This window comes from Hylaeus anthracinus, unplaced genomic scaffold, assembly GCF_026225885.1.
Source record: "Hylaeus anthracinus isolate JK02 unplaced genomic scaffold, UHH_iyHylAnth1.0_haploid 18616, whole genome shotgun sequence".
Lineage (NCBI taxonomy): Eukaryota > Metazoa > Arthropoda > Insecta > Hymenoptera > Colletidae > Hylaeus > Hylaeus anthracinus.
Genome location: NW_026534790.1, coordinates 623 through 16,727, shown reverse-complemented (window position 1 = coordinate 16,727; position 16,105 = coordinate 623). Strand labels below are relative to the sequence as shown.

At 33.9% G+C, this 16,105-nt stretch overlaps 1 protein-coding gene across 1 annotated transcript; it reads right to left on the bottom strand.

Annotated features, from left to right (window-relative positions):
- Positions 1-385: 385 nt before the first annotated feature.
- Positions 386-15,781, bottom strand: LOC128892808 (protein tyrosine phosphatase domain-containing protein 1-like). Its single transcript, XM_054153360.1, has 10 exons — positions 15,684-15,781; positions 14,712-14,936; positions 12,064-12,260; positions 10,788-10,910; positions 5,337-5,626; positions 3,813-4,026; positions 3,574-3,699; positions 2,983-3,206; positions 2,073-2,406; positions 386-783 (listed from the first exon to the last, which is right to left on the bottom strand). Exons 2-10 carry the CDS (start codon positions 14,927-14,929, stop codon positions 593-595), a joined length of 1,917 nt encoding a protein of 638 aa, XP_054009335.1. The 5' UTR covers positions 14,930-14,936; positions 15,684-15,781; the 3' UTR covers positions 386-592.
- Between the last annotated feature and the right edge of the window lie 324 nt (positions 15,782-16,105).

The following is a 16,105-nucleotide window of genomic DNA, read 5'->3' as shown; positions in this document are numbered from 1 at the left end:
AACACTTTTTACAAGTCTACCAAAAGTTATATTAAGTATAAAAATAAGTAATAATTTTGTGATTAAATTACCATCTGTTGGTGTGGGTTATTGTCAATTGATAAAACAGAATCATTTCATTGTTAGCTTCAATCGATAAAGTACAATAATATGGCACGATGGAAATTTTTCTTATCAGCTGGAGCTATCGTCAATCCCTTCGCTAAAAAGGTGAGTACTAATTTTTAGAAGGCGCCCCTAATTATTAAAAATAATTCCAAATTATTTATTTCAGGTCGAGATAGATCCAACATGTAATTTCTTCTAGTCAACTTTTAAGTTTTCCGATCTAAACGTTCAAAATAATTGACTTGGAAATAAAATAACAATATTTATATTACTACTAAAATACCGTTATTTATTTAGATGGTTCACCATAATTTGGAACGTACACGTTTAGTTTGAAAAATACGATGTTTGACTGTCACCATTGTAAAAATAAATAATACAAATCGACTACGAACTATACGCGATTCAAATTTCTCGTTCTGTAGATGTCTTGAACGGGACGCTCAATAATTTTATTAATTTCCTTGTACTTATTAACGTCGATTTAAACGGTCTCTTCGTCCTTTTGTCGCGTTTCTATTTGCCGCAACTGGTTGGACACTAATTCCCATTTGGACATCCACGAAGGTTTCTCCATCTCCTGTATATTGACCTCCTCTATCAGGTTCATCAATCTAATGAAAAATTCATTCAGCTTCGCCGCGGTCCCTCGTCGTAATTTGTGGAAATTTTTGTCTGCAACAGAATCAAATTAATACGAGTACGTTTAATATTTAATGTCTTAGCTTGATTTGCTTTATTTTTAGATTTTAGGGAATATACTTCACTGCTTTAAATTTCATAACTCTTTAGAATTATATTTAAGATTATTTTTACCTTCGAGTACTGGCTAATACCTTTTAGTTGTTTATATTTATATTCTACATAACTTTTATTTCCTGATTGAAGTGAATGGCACACGTGTACTATACATTTGCACATATTTTCCATTATTCTAGCGTATGAGGAGGTAATGTAGGATGAGTCATTTTAAATAGCCTTTTATTTTAATGAATCGAAATTTTTATCACGCATCATCATTGTGTAATATTAAAAGAAAAAAGAAGACATATATTTGTTGTTGAATACGAGAATTGCAGTCATCTAATCGCGGAATAAATAATGTAAAATTAAAAAGGAGGGCAAGGTACCAGCTACAATATCAAGGTCTGTCACGTTTCTGTCTCTCGCATGCTAACCACAATTATTAATAATATAAATAGGACGAAGTAGCGTGTCCCACGAATCAATATTCCTGTCAAACATGCTGAACACAATGTGTCCACTGGTAAGGAACGGAGACGTACGATAACTGTCTAGACGATGCTCATATCTTCATCAAATATACAACAATCAAACCATATTGCGTCAATGTATAGAGATTTAGAGTTTGTACTAGGTTCACAGAAAGTGTAGCCTAGAGCTCGAGTGGGAATCTATTACGCTTTCTACAAATACTTCTAGAGACCATCTATAAGGGAATCAACATTTTCTTTGAACTCACAGTAGAAAAATAGCGAAATATAAATGTTGTACAAAGATTTAGGTACTTCTCGAGACTATAATGGCTTCGAACAAAGCAAGGTTAAACTCAAAATTAAAATGCATAATGCACTAAAGTTGGCGAATAATAAATTTTGGAATATTTATCAAATTCATGGGTGATTTGATATAATCCTCAACTCTTAATGGGGAAATACTGTCTACTGTCCACACGGAAATACTGTCTCGGTAGACCTAGTTTTTTGTTGGACACTATCATGCGAGAAGCTGCGACTAGCAATATTTTATAATTTACAACTAAAAATTCAATTAATAGTTATTTTCAGTCACATGAATGTACATTGAACATTTATTCTAATTGTCTATTTCTAGTATTCATGATTTTTATCGATCAGGTATTGAAAATTTCCAAATAAGTTATAAATATATTTGCGTAGCAAACCTTTCACAGAGGAATGGAAATAGTGTTTGAATATACTTACTGGAGGGATAGAAAGAGTTTTTTATCCAAATACTCTGCTGCGTGAGGGTAGCCATGAACCTCTTGGTTATCAAGCTCTGACTCTCAGCCGTCATCGGCCTCAGTCGGCTGACAAATCGTAGCAGGTACTCCAACAGGTATCTGTTGCAAGCTGATAGCTTCTCAAGGCATCGCTGGGGCTTGGAACTCCACGCGACGATGTAACTCAGGCTGTCCACGTCCAGCAAGGGACGCTTCAACGTCTCCAACCACTCGAATAACAACCCTGTCAGGACGCCTATGTCAGTTTCCATTTCTAGTCGCTGCCAGGCTGTGGATCTGTGGTTCAGGTCCACCTAGAACGATTCATTAAAATATTCTTATCCCTGTATGGGCCCGTGTAGCTTTCAGATCGTATATATAACGATACTTAATATAATATAACGATATTTCGTGGAATAATATTAGTTTTTCTTTAGTACAATCAGTATAAGAAGTATTCGTACAGTAAATAATTTAAAATAAATGCTTCCTGTACGAATAGTTATTACACTCACTGTACATCTTAATTATATAATGTGTCTGATAAGTAAACTGCGGATCTTTATGCAACATAAAATATTCGCGAACGTGCCTACAAAATATGTACCTAAATAGGAATTTATTTTATTTTACAAATATTACAACATGAACTTTACTTTCAACCTTTTTTATATTCCTGCATATTGTTTGCATTTTGTACGTTCTTGCAAATTCAAATTTCCTGGAAATGCATAAAGATCCGTGACTAAAGAAGACCATGAAATGTTTGAAAACGTTTGCATTAAATTGTTATTAATGTAGTCCACAAATCAACTGGCTCGAGTGACCTGAGAAGTTTCATTCTTTTACAGTTAAAATTATATTTATTCGAAGTTCTTTGAATGTAGCACCTGGTAATCCTGCAAGCGTTTCCTCGTTTTATCGGGCAACACTGCGCTGTCTCTAATCAGAGCCCTTATGGCCTCATCGGTGTTTACAGTTTCGACAGTAGCATTCTGAGCAGCAGCCTTTAGATCCATGTGCGATTGGATCTCTTTGTAACAATCGTTGTCGACGAGATCCTGACCATGGATTCCGTCCCCGAGAACGTCGTCCACGCAGTTGTCATCGAGACCTGTCGCAACATTTTTCCTCGCGTTCTTTATTCCTATTTTATAATCGCTGATCAAGTTATTAACACATTCAAATTCTATTCCTGGTTATGAAAAAATTAGGAAAATCTTTGTACAATTTACAACATTGATATTTCAAAACTTATTTGGTAATTTTTATCTTCGTCCTAACAATGCAATGTTCAACTTCAGAATTTTATTATTTTCCTCAGTACTCAGAAACGTAAAATATCTGTCTGTCGAGATGTTAAGGATCGCGACGAAGAAAGAAGATTTATCTTTGTCAAGTATTGTCACAATTCTTTTTTGTTTCTTTTTTATTGTATTTTTCAATTTCTTTTCTAACGTAATTCCTTTTTTGCAGGTCACCTGGGTAGGTGGAGTCGCAAGATGGAGTATCAGGCGAAGTGCAGAACACGTCGCTCAACCGTCCAATGTCATCGGAAGTGTCCCTCGACGATGCTTGGCTACCACTCGCGCACGCTTTCGCTGAGCCTGAATAATTATCACAAAAACAACTCAATTTATTTTCGTATCTTGTTACAAATATATGCCAAGCATAATTTTCTTCGACAGATTTAGGTGAAATTGTTCGAAGCGATTCTTACTCGAGCAATCGAAAGAAGAATCGGCAAGGGAGTACTCTGCCCACGAGTAAGAGTGCCTTATGTTCCCTTTGCTGTCGCGCAATTTTTCCAAAACGTGAGATATAAATTTCTGAGTGAACGCCGTGCTGGAGACCGTGTACTTTATCTCGCATGGCGAATTATCGTCCTGACAGTCGCAGAGTTGAAGAATTCGCTCGCAAATAGTGAAGACTATCTGAAGAATAAATTTAAATCGTCCAAATCAAACTTCATTGACGCTCAAACTTCAAAACTTCATGTTTAACCCTTTGAGTGCCAGAGGAAATTTTCATTCATATCCGTGAAATGCCGGACAACTTTAAGTAAATATACATGATTGTAAACAAAAGTGTATATTTCAATTTTATTTTCAGGCTCGTGAAATTTTTACGCGATAGCAAAAACATGTTAGACTCCCTTCGTTATTTAAAAAAATAAAAATAAAATGTTATAGGTTTCAGCAAAAATTTTCTAACGAGTTATAGCACTTGCAGGTTCGAGCAGCGATATATCGCTTCTTGGCATTCAAAGGGTTAACAAGTTCATCGCCATGTTATCTATATGCAGGGTGTTCCAAAAAGATTGGAGATCTATAAAAAGGATTCGGGGGGTGATTTGAAACAATTTTTTCCTTGACGAAAATGTTGTCCGAGGCTTCGTTAAGGAGATGTTAACAGAAAACCGTTTACGCAGTAGACGGGCGCAGTAGTGTAGACTAAGCGCTAGTCAGCCGCAGTAGAATAGGCTAGCTCTAGTCAGCTGCGGTAGCGTAAACTACGCGCTAAGCGACCGCGCTGTGATTGGTCGGGGTTTTCTATTGACATCTTCTTAACTCGGACAATATTTACGCTAAGGAAAAAATTGTTTCAAGTCACCCTTCGAACCACTACTTTTAAGGACCTCCAACATTTTTTAGACACCCTGTATGGATGATAATGCTTTTCATTGAAGAACTAGAAAAATTAATTTTGAAAGTCAAGCATTTAAGAGAATGATTTCCCTTTGGGTCCTCTTCAAGGAATAATTATATTAAATGAAAAATTAGTTCCTAGACAGTGAATAAGGACCTCCAACATTTTTGAGACACCCTGTATGGGTGATAGTGCTTTTCATTGAAGAACTAGAAAAATTAATTTTGAAAGTCAAGCATTTAAGAGAATGATTTCCCTTTGGGTCCTCTTCAAGGAATAATTATATTAAATGAAAAATTAGTTCCTAGACAGTTGAACAATAGGAAAAAATAAAAATACATGTCGAATTGAGTAACCTCCTCCTTTTCGAAGTCGGTTAGAAAATAAAATATTATTTTTCCTTAACCATTTTTCTAAAGAGAATAATGCTGAATTTAAATGAGATTCGTGAATTTTTATGAAGTTAATGTTTCATTGTGCAGTCTCCAATTATTTGAATAATATTCAATTTTAGCAGACTCTTTCAGGAATATTTGTCTAGAAGTTAACGCGTTAATATTGTCCATTTATACACGATGTGAAAATAGAAACGGACCTTTGGAATGTGTTTGAAGGTACGTTGCTCGTATCCGTGCAGAACGTTGTGCTGTCTCCTGAGGTGCGACTGCAAGCTGCAGGGCTTGCGGTCGCCTATTGTGCTGGTCAACGGGAAAACTATCATCTGTGGAAGAACGAAGTGCTCGAACTCCTGGATACAGAGTATTTGTCCTCGAGTTTGAATCGCGGACGGTCGTTTCATGCGAACGAACCTTATGGCGTCGTTCGCTCGCACACGAAGACTGTAAATGAGGTAGCACGCGATCAGAACCCCGGTTCTGCCTAGGCCTGAAAGAATAATATCTTCTGAAATGTCGTCGTGACAGCTTTTTATTAATCACGAGGAAGAACCGACAGGCCATTCCTAAATAGATTTATTTTGCAGCGATTTTCTCATTTTCTAGGTGAACGTAATTTGAAAACAAAATATGATCCGGTGCAAGCTTTTATTTATTAGGTCTTCCCGCGAGATCAAATTGTTTATTTAATTTATTCAAATTTATTATTTAAGTGTTCACCTTTCAGTCGCTATAAATAATTTCACTATTAAATCATTCCTGTAGTTTGTATTTTTTTGATAAATATAAACTGTGACACGAACTTATAGGACGACCTAATAGTTCTCTCTATTAATCGTGTCGACCTCACTTTTCAGGTCCTCTTCAAGGAAAAATGATATTAAAGGAAAAATTAGTTCCTAGAAAGAGAATAATAGAAAATAAAATATTAATTTTCCTTGACTATTTTCCTAAAGAGAATAAAAGAAATGCTTACAATAGTTTTGAGTATAAAAATTAAATAACCAAGAAATTTATTTAACAATAAGAATAAGAGAAATGCTTACAATAGGGTTGAATATAAAAATTAAATAACCAAAAAATTTATTTAACAATAAGAATAAGAGAAATGCTTACAATAGGGTTGAATATAAAAATTAAATAATCGCGAAATTTATTTAACAATTGCATTTGAGACACGTGTACAATTTCATAATTATATTAAATGAAAAATTAGTTCCTAGACAGTGAACAATAGAAAGTTAAAGTATTATATTTCCTTAACTATTTTTCTAAAGAGAATAAGCGAAATGCTGAATTTAAATGAGATTCGTGAATTTTTATAAAGTTACAAAAATAAGTACGACGATGAATATTTAATTGTTTAATACACTCCACGCTATAGTTTGTAACGTAAAGTTGCTTCAAAGAGTGTGAAATGATATGAATCAAATAATAACATTTTGACAAGTTAATTTTTTAATAAATTTTAGGATGTAATTGGCAGTCTGTAAATACATACATATAATGAAGGTTAATTAATGGTTTAACGAAAGGAAAGGCTCGGGACCGTTCGGGCGCTGTCGGTCGAGCGGTCCCGCGGAAGGGAGAGAAAGAGTGGGGCATGAATGGAGCATGAATGGAGCATGAATGGGCAGGTCAGAATCTCCAGTATTCGAAGTCCCACCACCGCGAAAGGAAGGTGACATTACAAGTGCGTGAGATCTAACACGGAAGTGCCAGGCTTATCGACATACAGTGAACTACGATAGTGTTAGTGAACGAGTAATAGTGAAAGGATTACCTCTAAAATATGTAAATCATTTTACCAATTCTAAAACAATTTTATTCCTCTAATGAAGTGTACGAATCATCTTTATGTGTGTTAAATCTGAAATTCTCTCTGATAATTAAATAATATTTCAGAGATATTTCTTGGTAACATAAACCAAACGGATGCTATATAAAATTGACTCATAATTTTATATACTCGGAATGAAAAGTAATAATTAACTTCAAGACCATTGAACGATCGTAACTTTTGTCTAGTAAATATTGCGTAATTTATTTTAAAAGTCAATTTGATTAACTCCATATTTGAACACAGATCGTTACAATAGTGCAATTCGAATTTTTATAGGAATTTAATTATCTCTATGTTATTAATTGAATTAAACAGTAGTGCAAAAATTACTTCTGATAAAAGAGTTTCTAGTTTAAAAAATCAACCTGAACAAATTGTTTGAAAACTTAACTTAAAAATATTATTTCACTTTTGTTTTAATTTCACTTACCAAAACGTTTATTTTGCACAATATATTCTGTATCTACTTGAACGAATATACAAAACAAAATTTTTAAAAACGATGCACATCACTTTGTTACTTTTCTCTAATTTTTATTTTGTGGAGTTAATCAACTTTGCTTATGAATAGTTCACATTTCCACGGTATGCATTCCTCACGTGAACGTTTCAGCACGCAAATATGCTTCCACGGTCCCGTAATTAAGTCACAGAGCGTACACGCGAAACTCGCGTGGAATTTCGGGGATTCGATTTAATTGTCGGTTGACAACGCGTCCAGAGATCGTTCGAGAGAGAATTTATCGCTGATGCATACGCTGTGATAAATGTGGGTGTTTCATGCTCGGAGTGAAGAGACTGCGAAAGTGAGTAATTTCATTGCTTCTTAAAATTTTATTCAAACAATGAACGACAAATAAAATCTGTAGCTAATTATTCCTAACGTTTATTCGATTGAAAAGATGCATTTTCATTTATTTATTGTGAAATCTTTCGGTGTATAATACGAATTCTATTTTTTTGTCGTACGAGTAACGAGTAGAAAAATGCTTGTCGTTCATTGTTTATTTGTAATTATTACGTGAATTCTGAATTTCGAGTCAGAAAAATTAGAATTTGAGAGTAGTCACGAATCGTGAATGCAGTGCAATTTCGCCCCAATTCCTTATCCAACGTCATCTATTTTTCGTGCACATAAATTCCCTCGCAGAATTTAGAACCGGGTGCGCTTATGGTTGCCGAACACGCTTTCCGTCAATTAGGAAATTCTTCATGGAAGCACGCAGAAGTGGTTACTGAATTTTGCATCGAACGATGGAACCACTAGTGATAGCAAATTTAAAATATAAACGTTAGAAACAGTAGGTGTCCCTATTTTCAGTTAACATAAAATTATGTTTGACATATACAATAATAATATAAAATGTACAAGGTATACTAATATTAAATGGCATTGTTCACTGTGCATTTTATATTACTATACATTTGTATGAAATTAATGTTAAACTTCAAACATTTAAAAGAACCCAAACGATAACAAACAAATTCAATTACTCTTTTACACTTTCTTTGTGTTATATCCAATGTTTCATTGAATGATTTCACAACTAAAACGAGAATAAAAATAAACATAAAAAGAATAGCAATATTGACACAGTTTCTGAACAAATTCACGACCATCTCGTGTAATGCATCGATACTCTCGTAGAAGTAGCAATTGTGCATCGATACCCTCGTGTAATTGTAGCATCAAATATACATATCGATTATGTTTGATACCTGGATATTTCCTGTTCAATACCAGATTATAACTGACAGTCTAATATCGATACCATCGACTCGACATCATTTCCATCGCTGCGTTAATTATAGTTTTAGAGACGTGAATGCATTGTGTGCATTAATACCGCATAGTCAATCGTCGACTAGTTGTGAGTTGCACGCAGGGTGCGTGCAAGTGCCTAACTGACAGAATTGCCGCATTATCGTGCAAGAATATGAAATTTATAGGTTTGAATGGTGAAGTAAGGATTTGTAGCGACAAATGTAAACGTGACCTTAACTTTGCAAATTTTGAAGAGTAACATTTTCATATAGAAATAATAATTACAGTCGATAGTAAATCAATAGGGACGAGTCGAAGAGATAAAATTTCTGAAATAATGTCAATTTATAAAAGAAGTTTAGTCGTAAACTGTAGGCTGAATAAATGTGAAAAATGGAATTAATGAAAATATTATCTGATGATTTTGTTAAAGTATATTTTATAATTAGGCATTTTTCTCAATTAATATTCTTTTATTCTATCATTTCGACCAATATTTTATTTCTAATTTAAATTTCGTACTGATGAGGACTTGAATTGAAGAATCCAAATGTTTATGAAATAAATAAACTATGCTTCTTTAACTTATATATACCAGAATATTTATTTTAACTAGGACAGACAAAATATGAATTTATCAGAACATATTTTCACTAATTTTATCTCTTTTACTAACCCTGAATAGTCTACTGTCGACTCCATTTATAATTAAAATTTATATACAGTAGGAGACCTGAATTAAGAACGAAAATGTTTATTAAACAACTATGCTAGAATATTTGGAATAAATCAGACCAACCGGCACACCCACTTCTCGTCACACCGAATTTGCATTACGAAACGTGCAATTTTTGTGACCGTGGCGTTCAGGCCAGAGTTCAAGGGGGATGCATAACGAATGCAAAAATTCAGATGCACCGCCGTTGACGCCACGTGCAACGGCACGCAATGCACCAAAACGGTATCGCGCCAGTTTGAACGTGTTTCACACGGTCCCTTAGATCGATACACTTAAAGGTTACAAATCGCTGATAACTAGGCTCGCGAAGGCAAGGATCGCGTAACCAGAGATAACTAATTTCTTGAATTAAAAGGTCCGTTTACAGGTCGCGATAAGGGAAAATCGAGCGCATCCACGTTAGGCGCGATAACATCACCAGATACTTCGCGAATGAAGAAAGACCTCGAGTGGAAGAGCGTATTGGGTCAGACGTTATAGTCAGACGTCTCGTTCCACTTAATAGTATAGCGCTACATTCCCATTTATCCGCGAATATTCGTTCTTTCTTCTTGCGATAATAAAACGAGCTTTGGGTAATTTTTTCAGGGTACATCTTGGTATAATAAATGAAAAGTGTCGATTTTAAATAAAGAGAATTACAAAAAATTCCTATCATATAATCATATTATGATAGGAATTTTCTCATTCCGAATACATAATAGTATATTAAGTTTATTAATATCAATAATTTTAGAAATATATTTATATTAATAAACTTAATATACTAGTATTTATTTTATTATTAATTATTGAATGGCGACTTCGGGTAATTGTTAGTCCTGATGAAATTAGGGTAATTGAATTTAACAAAGGAATATCGTAAAGATTGAGTAATTAATTAAATAATTAATTATTTTAGGAGATCAAATTGATCCAATTTCAATATTTGGAGAACTAACTCTATAGAAATAAGTTCTAACAAGGAAAGAAAATATTATGATGGGAATTTATAGTAGGACCTTCATGAACGATCAGATAACTTAAGTATATTTCAATGTGCCATAAGCTTCATGACTAGACATTTTTTTTACGTCGATATTCCTTAAAAATCGATACGATTTACTCGACTTTATGTACCTTATCGTTATCAATCTCCCGTGAACCGTGTCAATAATTAGCATAACTTTTCCTCTTCCATCTAACAATTTTGCCAATTGCACAAACGCGAGATTCGAAAGATAATCGAAGGTGAGAAATGGCGCGGGAATCGGGTCGATCGATCGACGAGAAGGGGTGATAAAAAAGAAAAAGAGTCGATTTACCAGCGTGACAGTGGATTGCCACTCTTCCTTCCTGCACGGCGAAGGCCACGACCTTGACCATATCCAGAAGTTTGCCCATCGTTGCGTCCCCGTAATCCTTCAGTGCGAAATTGTAATAGTAAACTGCAACAAAATTCGCGGAATCGTATTATTCGAAGACCTTGGTCGAGCCATCTGACCCCGAAGAGACAAGCACGGTTCGCGTTCCGCGGTTCGCTGCTCAACCCCCCTCGAAACTTTCGTATATGGATACACTCGCGGTTTTGCTGCATTGCATGTTCTATCAAAACGACGGTGCACAAAGCTCGCGAACCAATTCGACCCTTTCGTCCAACTCGTTCCGAAAATGGAAGTTTCGAAAATCAATCCGGAATTAGGGTGCAACTATTCCTGTGATTCTAAATTCAAATTGGGTTGTATTCGGGAAAAAATATGTTCCGCGTATCAAAATAAAAATAAATGATGCTGTATATCGATTAAATTTCTGTTCGATGTAAATACACAAATCGACACATCGCTCACACAAATGGAGCATTATCATATTTTTCGAACAAATTTTCTCCGATCTTGCATAATACAGAAATAACAATGTTGATAAATTCATGACAAACTTTTCTATTCTAAAATACGTCTAATCTTTGAAAATGTCTTACTACATTTAAACAGGTAAAAAAGTCGTATATATATCGAAATATAAAGTGTTCAGTCTCGAAGTAGTAAGTATTGATATAATTATAAAATTGAATCGATAGAATAAAATAAAAGAAATATATAAATCCATAGAAAGCTAAGCAAAGGCCAGTTTGTAACACAAATAATCTTAAAGATTGAAATTGAATCTTGTAATTACAGTTCAGTTTGAACAGTGGTTACTTTATCGTAATTGTAATTTACAATCATTGGATAGTGTATAATAATATATATAAATATAATATACAATATCTATATTTAATAAATGTATAGTATAGGAATAATATAGCAAACTATATTCGTAATAATAAACAAGCAATAATACAGCAATAATAAATCAATAACCTGTAATATTTCAAAGGCAATCGTGGCCCATTATTCATTAATAATTAATCGCGATTACTTGGACTCCTTAATAATCAATTTTTCCCATCGCTGGACAACATAATCGCGTGTCCCCCTAAAATTTTTATAACCCGTCAGTTTTCGTCCACTTCGCGTGCAATACGAACCTATCGAATTAAATATTGACGAGGGTGCCTCGAGTTTGTTAAATATTTAATAAAATTAATGTTTAAATACCTACTGCCATTTTTCATGAAGACATTCGGATCGTAAGTGAAGCCGCTTTCCTCAAGTGGCCCCCCGCAGCTCGCATGCTCCCCCGGCGTTTGTAGGTTTATTATAGTTTTTATACTCCACCCTTGAAACTGTGCAATTATGTCTTTTTTTATTATCTGCGCGGTGTTCGGCCGTGCCATCGCTAGGACGTCGTCCGTCACCCTAGGGAATGATCAATGCTTACACTATCTCCAATTTTGCATAATGCAGAAATAATAATAACAATTTCGATAAATTCGTGACAGATTTTTTAATTAAAAAATAATTCCTGTTTTTGAAAATATCTAAAAATGCGTTTGGAAGGTATCTTAGATATCTGAAGCTTTATTAGTATTAATTATTTCGCCATTTTTATTTTAGTTACTCTTGCTTACTTTAATCTTATGATTAATAAATTAATGTTCGCAGTTAATAATCTATTTGAAGAAATACTAATTTGGAATGACTCGAGTCAAAGACAAATTTTAAATTTAAGATAGTTATCATACTTCTCAAACAAATTTTCTCCGATCTTGCATAATACAGAAATAATAATCTCGATGAATTCGTGACAAACTTTTAATTCGCAAAAATAGTTCTCGTCTTTGAAAATATCTAAAAATGTGTTTGGAAAGTATCTTGGATATCTAAAGCTTCGTTAGTATAAATTATTTTGCCATTTTTTATTATTTTATTAACTCATGCTTACTATAATCTTACGATTAATAAATGTATTACGTAACGAGTTAATAATATATTTAGAGAGATACTAATTTGAAATACCAAATTTTAAATTGAATATATTTATCATACCTCCCAAACAAATTTTTTTCATTAATTCAATTGTTCTCAGCACACTCCCTTAAGGGCTGTAGCTATGTTCAATAGTTCCAAACAGACTACTGGCATTCCTCGTGTGAATTAAAAGAAGTGTCTAAGCAAACACAAAAGCAAACTAAAGCATTTCATTAAATGAATGTAAAGAACGAACAAATTTGCATTACGTGTTATAGTTAAGTTATGACTTTGTACCCTTATAAATGAAACTCACTCTTGGCACACTTTTCAATCAAACTATCCCCACCTTACATGCATCTAATCTCCATTAATACGTAAAAACAGGTGAAACACTACAGAGAACGAGTAAAGAGTGATTTATTTGTTGTCGACCGAATCAATCACTCTTCACATTTATTATCCAGTTTTTTTATTTGCTCTCGACTCCACAAAGCGACTCAGAGTGAGTGACAGACTGCTGAGAGTGTTTTAACTGTTCTCAACAGAATAAATCACTCTCCGTTTACCGCAGTTTTTTTATACTTGCGTATTAACGCTAAGGGATTACGCACTTCTCGACCATATAACATATTCTTAGATCGAACAGGAACAAATCAGAATATATACTTTAAATGATAATATACTTTAAATATACAGAATATGTACTTTAAATTATAAGTGGTCCGAGAATGTACGTAATCTCTCGCATTCTAGAGATTTTCAATGTTGTATGCAAAATCACGTGGCATTGAGTTTAATTTTATCTAGGGAGCAGTTATCGTTTCACGATTACGATCGATTCAGTTTCGTAGGGCAATAAATATAGAATCGGAGTTCGTGCGGTTTAACATTGGCGGTTGAAATCTCTCCCACACGATCGACGTATGTATTTCCACTGCGACGTTATTTCACGCGTGTGCCCGCAAGGGAAGGAAGTTTGTGGGTTTGACCACCGTTCACGCATCGAGAATTATTCTTAATGTTAGGAATTGAGAATTTAAAAACAATTTTCTGATTTTTAAACACATTTCACTCGTGTATTTCCTTGAATCACTATGTGTTGCCATAAGTTAGTCTCAAAAATAAATTAGGAATAAATTAACAATGTCTTTGTATCAATATAGTGATCATTAGACTGCGGATCTTTATGGAAAATAAAATCTTTGTAAACGTATCTACAAAAACTGAACCCAAATAGAATTTATTTTACTTTGCAATTATTATAATATGTACTTTACTTTGAATATTCTTTATACTATTGGCAACTGCGTCCATTCTATATTTTCTTGCACGTTCAGATTCTCTATAAATGCATAAGAATCCGCAGTCTAGCGATCATAGAAGTTCAACTGTTAAAGAATATTATATTACAATATCTGTATGTTGCTTGGATTTTTACAAATATTTGTTATGTCCCGTATTACATGTACGTTACATTTCAATATTCGAGGTATGTACTGCAGCATTATTTATATAAATTTGACCATGAATACATAAATAAATATAGAAACGTTTATATTTTTAAAAAATAAAATGAAATCCATGCAACATGCAGAGATAAACAAAATTCTTATCTGGTTTAAGACTTCGAATATCGAATAAATAATCTTCAATATCCTGTTTGTTCAATACAAATGCCAAACAAAATTCTGAAAGGTTTTCTCGATTATTATTTTTTAATAATAATGTGCAACGACATAATTCACGTTTCTTTCACTAAAGCACCTTCTGCTAAATTCCGTATTATTACTATGAATTATTATTGGGGGTTAATAATATTGGTGATTAATATTGGTGCATTATTGAAGGGTTAATAAATTTTCAGAGCATTCAAAAAAATATTTTGAACATTCTTACCAATGCGAAAAGATGTTTTGTATCGCCATGTGCACGGGAGGCCATGCCTTTGGATTTTCGTATTTGCACCTAGAACCACCGCAGAAGATCGCGCACTGTATGGCTTGGGGGGTGAACTTTCGCAGATTTTCGGAGAACTTATTGTAACCGGCCTGGACCTCGTACAGATCCACCTGACCCGCTAAAAGACCCGCCGGTACCAGCGAACTTACATCCATTCTGCAACTAATTTTTCAAAATTCATCGTTGATCATAATATTTTTTTTTTAAAGCACTTTTACTTTTGCAACGAACATTAAATTTCTCATCGTCGTGTCGATCAGTTTGTATTTTATTTTCTTTCGTCGAATCTTAAATGATATCAGGTTTTTTTTTATTTGTTTTACACTTGCATGTCGAGTATTCATTGCAGATGAGGATTAGAGGATTTGAAGTGTTTCATGTTTTTCAATTAGAACAATCGTGTTTGTCAATATTTCGGAGACAACACAAAGGTTTCATTTTTACTATCAAGTATTTAATATTCAAAAATACTAATTTGAATATTAAACAATCGTGTTTGTGAATATTTTAGAGAAAACACAAAGGTTCCATTTTTATTAGCAAATATTCGATATTCTAAAATACTAATTTGAATATTAAATATATGCTAGTGGAAATAAAAACGATTGTTCTAATTGAAAACACATAAAACAACGCTTTAAGTCCTTTAGTCTTCAACTGCAATTAACACTCAACATGCAAGTGTAAAATTAAATAAAAAAAAAGAAATTCTAATACCATAGCCAATTTTATTCCTCTATATATTCCAAAAAACGCATTATTTAGATATCAATCTTCATATCAATCTTCTTTAATAATTTCTTTATTACTGCAATACTCTTACCCCACGAAGCCCTTTAATTTAACCCTTAACCCATTAATAACATCGAAAACTTTTTATTTACTTTATCTAAAAGAAGATGCACTTACGTCTGTGATAATTGTCACGCGCCTTTCGCCCATCTCATTGCCGTGGAAATTTAAATTTACCCCCCCTAAGCCCCGCCCCTTCGTTTCTTTATCGATACATTCGACAATTCGAGGAGGATCTTTTTCCAACGATTTTCTTTACTCAAGAACGGACGACAGATCGCAATGATCAATGCGAAAAAGCACTTTGCGTACTGAGGTAAGCGCATAGCGACTGGTAGTTCCGCTACCATTACGCTAGTTTATCTATCGTTCTATCGCATTGGTTGCGCCTGCGTCGGGGTTTATTGCCTGCTCGCGTTCTATTCAACCCCTCGCAATTTTTCTTCCACCCTTCTTTCATTCGAATTTGTTTCTTGCAACGAAAAAGGATTTCTCGCGTGTTTCGTGTCTAGATAGATGTAATTTGAAGCGAAATTAAA

Excerpts from the sequence above, each read along its gene's own strand:
- LOC128892808 (XM_054153360.1), bottom strand. The coding sequence starts at position 14,929 with ATGGATGTAAGTTCGCTGGTACCGGCGGGTCTTTTAGCGGGTCAGGTG. Across the intron at positions 5,627-10,787 it reads GGCAATCCACTGTCACGCTG|GCCTAGGCAGAACCGGGGTT; the intron begins GTAAATCGACTC and ends TTATTCTTTCAG. Across the intron at positions 3,207-3,573 it reads TTGCGACTCCACCTACCCAG|GTCTCGATGACAACTGCGTG; the intron begins GTGACCTGCAAA and ends ATGTTGCGACAG.